Below are 10,152 nucleotides of genomic sequence, written 5' to 3' on the forward strand. Positions count from 1 at the left end.
CAAATGGTGACCAGAAGCAAGGCAGGAGTTTTTAAACCCAAACAACCTTATGTTGGTGCTGTGTCAACTGAAATAATCACTCTTAGAGAACCTACCACTATTCAAGAGGTTATGAATTCAGCTGATTGGAAGCAAGCTATGTTAAATGAATATAAAGCACTCATATTGAACAATACATGGGAATTAGTTCCCTATAATGGGCAAAAGAAACTAGTTGACTGCAAATGGGTGGTCAAGGCTAAACCTTTAGCTGATGGGTCTAGTTTTAAACCTAAGGCCAGGCTAGTTGCAAAAGGTTTTCAGCAGAGACCAGGAGAAGATTTTGATGAGACTTCCAGTCCGGTTCTGAAAACTTCCACCTTGAGGTTTGTTCTATCTCTTGCTGTAACCTTTAGATGGAAAATAAGACAGTTAGATATTAATAATGCCTTTTTGAATGGTGATCTACAAGAGCAAGTTTTAATCTGAAGGTTTTGTACCCCCAAAATTTCCTCACCATCTTTGTCTTTTGAAGAAGTTACTATATGGCTTGAAACAAGCTCCTTGGGCTTGGTTTGAGAAAATAAGATCAACCTTATTAGATTGGGGATTTGTTCACTCTAAGTGCGATACCTCTTTGTTTTTTTTTTAATGAAGAAAAAAGAATTTGTTATGTTTGTTCTCATCTATGTTGGCGATATAGTGGTGACTAGAAATTCCTCCAAAATACTAGAAATATTGATCAAACATCTTAATTCACATTTTGCTCTCAAAGATCTAGGTTTGCTTCATCATTTTCTGGGTATTGAGGCTTACAGAGACGACACTGGGCTATATCTAAAGCGGAGCAAGTATATTATGTCTATTCTTAATAAACTCGGCATGATAAACTGTTCATCAATTCCTATTCCTATGATTGTCAATCGACATTACTCTAAAGAAGATGGTCTTCCACTTAAAAATCCTATTACATATAGGCAAGCTATTGGGGCGTTACAATATTTAATCAACACGAGAACAAATATTACCTTTACCATCAATAAATTGAGCCAATTTCTCTCGTCACCAATAGATGTCCATTGGCAGGCACTTAAATGAATCTTGAGATATTTGAAGGAAACTATTTGTCTTCCTCTGCACATCAAACCGAGCACCCACCTGATGCGACAAGGTTTTTCAGATGCGGATTGGGCCGTTTGCCCAGATGATCGGCGGTCAATAGGAGGATTCTGTGTGTTTCTTGGTGATTCTCTGATTTCATGGTTTGCTAGAAAGCAGCCTGTAATATCTTGATCCTCTGTTGAATCTGAATACAGGGCTCTAGCTAATTTGTCAATAGAGCTTGGATGGTTTCAATCACTATTTGGTGAGCTGGGCATTCATTTGAAACAATCTCCGATTGCTTGGTGCGACAACTTGAGTGTTGCTGCCTTAGCTTCCAATCTAGTTTTTCATGCTCAATTAAAGCATGTCAAACTCGATGTTCACTATATCAAAGACAGGGTCCTCAGACGGCAACTTTCAGTTTGTTGTGTTCCTTCATTTGAGCAAATTGCTAATTTTTTCACCAAGGCCTAATCCTATTCTCGGTTCTGGGCCTTCAGAGACAAACTAGGCCTTCTTCCCTCACCCAGGCCCAGTTTGACGGGGGATGTTAAGAATATAGCAAGTCCAACAGTAAAATCCATTCTATTTAAGCCCAGTCCTACTAAAGCCAGATAGCTAATTGTATTCTTCTAGTATATTCTTTTCTTGTTGTACACTAGACACGTCTCTTCCTCTTATGCAAACTAGGATTTCTATCCTGTCTATATATAGAATAGAAAAGGGCCTTGAACAGTGCGCCTCATTACAAACATTTCCTTTGTTATTATAATCTTGTACGACACACACGAGTGCTTCTCCTAACAGAATCACATGTCGACTGATGTTGGGACACTATAGTATTAGGGTGCTGGCTGGTACTACTTGTAATAGCATCCGTCTCCAGCCTTAGTTCAATTTTCTCTTGTAATTCTGATGCATATATTGGCCAAATTCCGCACCCTTTTATCCTGTGATTATATTTTTTCGCATGAGAATCAAAGAGATATCCAAAAAAGAATTCACATGCAAACTTGCAAGTGGCGCCCTCATCAAATTGCCTTCTTCGGTTTTCCTTCAACATGCGATCCACTGGATCATACCATAACAAAACATGATCTGTACTCAGATTCCCAAAGAAACTGGGTTTGTCATCACCCCTGTAATAGATCTTTTCATCATCAAAGTGGAATTTTCTATCAACTCGTGGCCAACCCAATGCGGAAATAATACAACAAGAAGCGAAACCCAATAAATAGTCAGAAGAAGCTGGTGCAAGCTCAATACTAATGGAACTCTTAGCGGTCTGAGAATATTTGAAGCCCCCTCCTCGAATTGTGCTTCCAGGATAACAAACTCTAAGCTCACTAGAGTTATGTATTGCTCGCATTAGTGGAAAACCAAAGCTCTCCAGTGATGGGCAGTCAGTGAGGTAACAATAAATAAGGGAAGATGGAAGTTCTGGTAAGGACCTAAGCCTCTTGCATCCACTCAAATCAATTTTTCTGAGCTCTGAAAGATGCTTGATGCTATTTGGCAAACTCTTCACGCTGCTTCCTTCTAGTGATAGAATCTTCAACAATGACATGGCACTGATATTGTCAGGGATCTCAGAAACCTCACAGTATTTTACATGCAATTCTTCTAAGGAACACCAGGCATCAAATAGAATGAGTAATTTTGATTTGTCTATTACTCCTTCAAAACAATAAAGAGAGAATATTTTAAGTGATGTCAAACAACTTAGCTCATTTACTTGAAAACTCCTAAGAGGCCCACTGAGATATAGCTCTTCAAGTTTATTGAACCATCCAACTGGCAAGTTTAATGTTTTGATACTTGTACCATTCAAATGTAAACTTCTCATTTCTTCTGATGACAACAAAAACTCCTCCAAAGTATAGCAGCGCGTCAGCTTGAGTTCCTTGAGAGATTTCAAATGGTTATCCGAGTGAAGACTCTTTAGTTTGATGCACCCTTTTAGATTCAAAGAAACAAGTTTAGGAAGAGACAAGATTGATGGATGAATACTACATAAACTTTGACAATAGCTGAGGTCCATTATTTCAAGATTTTGTGCCATGGAGAAATCAGGCAACTCCTGTAACATCCACGAATGGGCAAGATTTATTATCTTCAAATTCATAATATCCTGTGACAAGTAAAAGAGAAATGTTATCAAAAAGGCCCTCATAATTCAATTAGACTAAAGAATGAAACATGCATTAATATATAGCCATACCTGCACACCATCCGATAGTTTTACAATATTGCTATCATACATTTGGATTTCAGCAAGTTTGTCCGCACAAAAACCAAGTGACAGAGTCTTCAAAGGATAGTGCCTCCAACAAAAATATCTTAGTTTATTAGGAAGTGATTCTAGACCAAAAGGAAAAAGCACTTTATATGTGTGTTGAAAATTAAGATCAATCTTGAGAAATCTTAAATTACTCATTCTTCTAAAAGCATCAGCACTCAAGGGTATGTCACTTTTTAACTCATGTGTGTTCAACGCAATGCCTTCAATTATATCAGTTCCCTAGAACATAACAAAATTCAAATAATATATTAAACAAGTGGAGTGTAAAAATTCTTTAATGAAATAATTTAATGAATGAAAAAGGAAGTTAAAGCATCCTTCATTTACCTTGTTATTTTCAAGTATATCTTGAACTTCTTTTGCATCATTTAATCGACTTCGACATTCAGGGTGCTCTCTAGATTCCTCACGAACTATTTCTTCAGCCATTTCTTGTAGCACATCATGAATTTCTACTCTATTGTCACTTGAAATAGTTATGAGTGCTGTATCTAGAAGCCTATCTATTCCAATATCTACGTAGAGGCCATCGTTACAAGCATCTAGCACCCTCATAATATCTTCTTTCTTTTCTCCCCTGAAGAAGAATGCAATATTTAAAAATATCCCCTTTTCTGGTGTCTCAAGTCCATCATAGCTCACTCTCAATACTGTTTGAATTTCTCTATTTGGATACTTTCTCAATTTTCTAAGGGCACTCTCCCATACTTTTATATTCCTGGAGTTCAAAAATGAACCCAGAACTTTTAATGCCAGAGGAAGTCCTTTTGCATATTCAATTGCCTGTACCGATAACTTTTCATATCCTTGTTTAGGATAGCCTTGCTTGAAAGCCTGCCGACAAAAAAGTTGAAGCGACTCTTCATTGTTTAATTCTTTCACCTCATGTACTTTATGAACTCCTCTACTAATAAGAACATGTTTGTCTCTACTTGTAATGATGACTTTGCTTTTTGGTCCCAATGAAAGATTTTCTTCAATAAGATATTGCAAATGACTGGGAGTGTCTATATCGTCAAGCACTAGAAGAACTCTTGCTCGACGAAGCCTCCTTTGAATATTAGGCATTCTAACCATTGTGAGATTTTCTTCGTTTAGTAGAACAATGAGAATTCTTTCAAGTAAACAAGTCAATCCAATCTTTTTTGATTCCTCTCTCACATTTGCTGCAAAGCAAGAACTATCAAATTGGTGGGAAAACTTATCAAATGTGGCACGAGCCAAGGTTGTTTTACCTATCCCTCCCATGCCCCAAATTCCAAGAACTCCAACTTTTTGTGAGTCATCTTTCATAAATGATTCAATAGTAGCCAAATTTTCCTCAATTCCCATAAGGCTCTGTGGCTCAATTGTGTCTTTACCTTCTAGCTTTTTTGATACATCTTTGATTATTCCATCAATAAGATCAGATTCATTTCTGCCATGATAAAAGAAAAAAAATTTTAAAAAATCACACAGCACATTTTTAAGAATAATGTAATACGAGCCTCAATATAATTATCAATATTACATGTACGGATATAATTATCTTTAAAATTTTTATGAGGAAAATATATAATGCACAAACTATGACAAGATTTATCTAATAAATAGAAAGAGGAAACAACTTACTGAAAATTTGAGGAATGATGATAACCAGATAAGTTTGCAGTTTCTTTTAAGACAGATCTCCACACCCGCAACAAGTTGTCTTTAAACTTCTCCTCATGTTGAGCAAATGAATCTGCATAAGATCCCTCCTGATGCCTAACGTGTGATGGGTCTACATTATAGAAAACTGGGATTACAATTTGATTATTGACTCGCTTGCATTCCATTATTTTCTCTAGCTCTTCTAAGCACCACCTTGAAGAAGCATAGTCTTTTGAGAATATCACCAGCGCAATTCTTGATCTTTCTATTGCTTCCCAAAGTGCAGATGATATTTCATCTCCTCTTTCTAGCCTCTCATCCTCATACACATCTATCCCCCTTAGTCGTAACTGCTTCGTCAAATGGCTAAGAAATCCGCGTCTAATGTCTGAACCTCTAAAGCTAACAAAAACATCATATTTTTCCTGCCGAACTTTGGAAGAAGTCGTAAAAGTTGCCATTACTGGACATAAACAAAAACCATAGTGTTAATTATTCCTAATAAGTTTGATGCTAATCTCTCCCCTCAAGTTTCCGTTTGTAACATTCTAATAAACATATAACTGCTTAAATCTTATATGTCTACTCCCATGTGAGTTTAATTTGTATTTAGCATGGCGATTGGGGGGGGGGGGAAGGCAGCTAGCATGGGCGGCTTGGATATAATTAAAGCTGGTTTCACATCTAGAACATAATAAAGTGGGAAAAAACCATCAGTAGTTGCCAAAAACCATTGTCAACGCCAGAAGAACAGGATAGCCCCTTTACAATTGTAATTCAGACCAATAAAGAGGAAATAAATGAGATAAAGGTAAGTAACTAGGCGGAGTAAAGTTCTCCTCCAACAAAAAATAGTTGAGCATCTCAAAAGTACCAATGCTACTAATTACAATCTGAAATGGGTTGAAGGACTTATTAGCTTAAACAAGTGGATCAGACTTGAAGGAACTAAATCTAAAATCCACATAGGAGCGTCCAGGCGTCATTGAATAGGCCAACATGCGAAGCGAAAGAATCAAATGAAATCTCTGTTCTTCCTGGAAGAATAGGGATTATTAATGCAGAGGGGAGAAATTTTTTGGTGAGTAGAATATATCAGAGTGCGTTATAAAAGCTGAAAAATAAAATAGAAATTATAGTATTTTATTAAGTTTAATTATGCAATAAAAAAAATTATAGGAGAGATATTCAGAATATATGATTGAGATTCACTATCTCACAGAAACTTCTATTTAAAATTTAACATAATATTGATCCTGCTTCATCATAAAATTCAAACAAGGGGAAATGAAAGATGGTGAAAAGAGCAAGAACATAACCATATATATGGAACTCATTAGGAACATTATCCTGATACGTAAGTATTTATGCATGAATAGTTCGAAGATATAAATTTTACAAAGACGAGGAAGAAGATCATCATACCTGGATCGATCAAACCTTATTTCTGGCGAAGTAAGAGCAAAAGTGATATCTGAGTAGACAGCAATGCAGTTTTTAAGCGAAGAACAAGGTTTCTGGGAAGCTTCCTTACTAGTAAGAGGAGTCTTCGTTATTAAAAACCAGCTTCAATAATTTAAAAAGCGTAATTGGGTTTGGCGCGTTTCCCGCAGAAAGAAAATAAAAATCAAATAAATACTCCTCCGGTCCTAAATATATTTAGGCCCGGAGGAATATTTGATTTGTTAACTTGATTGCTTTATAGTCTAATGCTATCTTTTCAAACAGCAAGCGTGTAATTTAATTAGCTGATGGTGGCAGGTATGTGCGGGTTTAACCAAAGATTTTATGCTTGTAGTCTAAGCATGTAACTTATACTTTTCGAAACCTTAATATAAGACCTGTTTTGTAGTACAATTTATATTACAAAATAGATCTTATATTAAAATTAAAGATAAGAGGAGTATTAAATATTTGTTGGAAGAATTTTACCGTCAACTCACAAGATCAGTTGGAGTTCAATGTGGCTAATAATTTATTACTTTCAATGTTTTGATAATCATATTCGTGCGTCTTTTTCACATACTCTGCCTGAGACTAATACTATATTGAGTTATTTAAGTTGGCTCAATAGTTTCTGCACGCTTGAATGACATTAATGTCATTGCTTGCAAGAACAATTTTTTACTCGGTGATTTCCTCATTTATTTAAAATTCAGTGGCACATTGGAAATTGACATCTAATCGATTTTCAATCCTCCATATAACTAATGTTTTATTACCTGTTTATTTCCTGAACCATATTATATAATGGGTTAATATCATTTCATAATTCCTGAAATTTAACATCTTTTTGGTTTTGCTCTATGAAATTTGAAATCAGTGATCTTGATTCTTAAAATTTAACATCATTTTAGCTTCGGTCCCTGAAATTTGAAACCATTAGTTTTGATATTTGAAACTTGACCTCAATTTAGGTTATTAGAACACACTGTTCCAAGAACTAAATAATCTTTAAATGAATCAAAATGAAGTCAAATTTTAGGGATTAAAACTTTTAGTTTCAAATTTCAAAGACTCAAACCAAAATGGGGTCAAATTTTATGGATTAAAAATTGTATTAATCCTTGTATCAATTAAAGTTGTACAAATTTCTCATTTTTTGATAGCGTAATTTTCTTATTTTATATATAATTGATCCTTATATTTATACATATATACACACATATATAAATAATACATTTGTTATAGAGATGGGGGGCGCATTCTTTCATAAATGTTGACAAGAAACAGGACCTACTTTACATATAGCTGACTAACGAAGATAGTAATTAAAAATAATATTTGACGGTAATCATTGCTTCTTTTGACAATTTGGGTACATAAAAAACTAGCAATCTACCCCGCGCAATGCGTGGATGAACTCACTCTAACACATCAAAGAGATATATATTAACCCATATGCTTTAAATATAATACTGCGAATTCATGTCCAAATAATATACGAAAACATGAACATGACATCACTAACCATCAAATGATTACCAATTGCCTAAATGGGAGTCAGTTTGAGTACAAAATTATCAATCACAGCATGCCTATTTACTTACAGAAAACTGCACGCACTATATCAAGATCTTCCTAGAAAAATGTCATTCCATTATTTTAGCTTTTTATTTGTACACCTCTTTAATTAGCCAAAAAGTAATGCAAGTAATTTGATATTGACATTTAGGAGGAGTTTAAACATCTCAATATTTTGATGGTTAACCTCATTGCAATGAGCACAAAACATTAAAAAAAAGAATGTATCATAATATATTTAATTTGCATTTTGATCGATTGATTGGATATTATTATAGTTTCACAATGATTATAATATGATCATGAATTGCATAACAATTATAGTTTGAAATAAAAAAAGAATCAAACAGATGATATTTAAGATCAAAACGAAAATTGAGCCTATGGAATTAACTAATAAACTTTAAAAAAATAAATCAAAATGAAAATTGAAAGGAAAAAACAAAAGTAGGGGAGTTATCAGCTATGCTAATCTCCTCCTTTCCAAGCTGGGGTTAATAAAAAATTTACATGAGTCAACTTTACGTGGGAGACAATCAATTTGAAAATTCAAAGCTCACATGACTTGGAAAGGGAAAAAAAACATAGGCAGGAAATTATAAGAAAACACCGAACAATGCCACTTCCACGACGTTGGTATCTGTAAGTCCTAAAATGCATAAAAAATATAACTTCTACAGAATGTTATTTGTTTACAGAGATGCATCAACAGTAATTCCAACTGACTAAATTAAGTCGACGAAAGGAATATCATGTAAGGTTAATATTCTTCTCGACTTTCCATGATGCATGCAAGTCAATTGTTAATGAAAAAAAAATTCTCAACTTATTGTATGCAGTGAAATTTTGAAGACATCAAGTTGTAACTAAGTAAACTTAAGCAAGTTTCTCCGCCTCTAAGTATATATCACACACCAGCTACCTTAACTTATTCTTACATACATTTCTGTAACACTATCAAATCTGTAACACTATCAAATTGATGTCTCAGCTGCTGCTGCTTATTCACATAACATTTTCATAGAATTAAACATATCAATTCGAGGTTTCATATCTCGCTCTGATATGCTCCACGTATTAGTGTATTCATCATTTTTCTGGTGGATCCAGATCTTCTATCTCTGATAGCTAAACACGACTGCCAATTATCAAAAGTGTCGAAATCTCTAGAACTATAATGCGACTACTCAAACTTCCTACTGAGCCTACTACTCATACAATTGATTTGAACAGTCACCAACTACTAAATCCTAAAGTCTACCATATGAAAAGGCTAAAACATTTTGCTGGTACTTCAATATGGTCTCACAATTCAATTAGGAAAATTCGATTAGGAAAAAAAAAGGGAAAATGCTAACCACATTTTATTGAATTTACGGACTAATATCTAAACCTGCTAATGCCTCCACATTATTTGAAACATAACGATCACAATTCTAAATTTATGGACCACCATAGCTTTGATAGGGTTGGAATGTGTTGGCAAGCCAAGATCTCACCCAAAATTGAGGACCCTTTTGCCGTTAAATTTTAGTGATCGTTGATGTAACTGCATATCAATTCTAAATCTCCAGTCTTGCTGCAAATATATATAAACGTGAAATAAGGAACTGGATAATATCATAAATATATGTATTAGATAATCAAGAAACAAAACAGTTATCCCCTCAAAACATGAAGAGAAATTAATGACCAGAAAGCTGATCATAATAGCATATAAAAGATCTCCCTCTCTAAAGTTCTTGAGAGAAAAGGCTAATTGAACTACCAACCTATTAGCAATGCTCAGCCACTCTCATTCCCCATAAATGATATACTAAAAATGTGTTTTTCAATGTACCTCCATGCGTGCGAATGAAATGGCTATCAAATCCAATGTATATCCACGATTATGGTCCTCTTTTTTGCTATTTTGTTGACAAAGTTTAATTCCACATGAAGAATCATTTAAGTATTGTTGCTTTTTTCTTTTCCTTCCTTAAATTTTTTTGTTTAAAATCAACAGCTTGAGGGTTCCAAAAATCATACCCGATGAGAATCATGAAGCATATAAATAGATAAAATGGTGAGAAATATAGGATGAAGAAGAATAAAGTAGAATAAGCACGAAA

The 10,152-nt window shown here is 34.5% G+C and overlaps 1 protein-coding gene across 1 annotated transcript; it reads right to left on the minus strand.

Moving 5' to 3' along the window:
• Positions 1-1,559: 1,559 nt before the first annotated feature.
• Positions 1,560-4,462, minus strand: LOC114762172 (disease resistance-like protein DSC1). The gene is made up of 5 exons (XM_028951629.1): positions 3,713-4,462; positions 3,517-3,604; positions 3,305-3,444; positions 2,097-3,214; positions 1,560-1,668 (listed from the first exon to the last, which is right to left on the minus strand). Exons 1-5 carry the CDS (start codon positions 4,460-4,462, stop codon positions 1,560-1,562), a joined length of 2,205 nt encoding a protein of 734 aa, XP_028807462.1.
• Between the last annotated feature and the right edge of the window lie 5,690 nt (positions 4,463-10,152).

This window comes from Neltuma alba, unplaced genomic scaffold (genome assembly GCF_004799145.2).
Source record: "Neltuma alba isolate B1F8T4 unplaced genomic scaffold, ASM479914v2 tig00011197_pilon, whole genome shotgun sequence".
Taxonomy (NCBI): Eukaryota; Viridiplantae; Streptophyta; class Magnoliopsida; order Fabales; family Fabaceae; genus Neltuma; species Neltuma alba.

Coding starts and splice junctions, on each gene's coding strand:
- LOC114762172 (XM_028951629.1), bottom strand. CDS start 4,462: ATGGTTAGAATGCCTAATATTCAAAGGAGGCTTCGTCGAGCAAGAGTT. Junction 3,605..3,712: donor ATATACTTGAAAATAACAAG/GTAAATGAAGGA, acceptor GTTATGTTCTAG/GGAACTGATATAATTGAAGG. Junction 3,215..3,304: donor AACTATCGGATGGTGTGCAG/GTATGGCTATAT, acceptor TACTTGTCACAG/GATATTATGAATTTGAAGAT.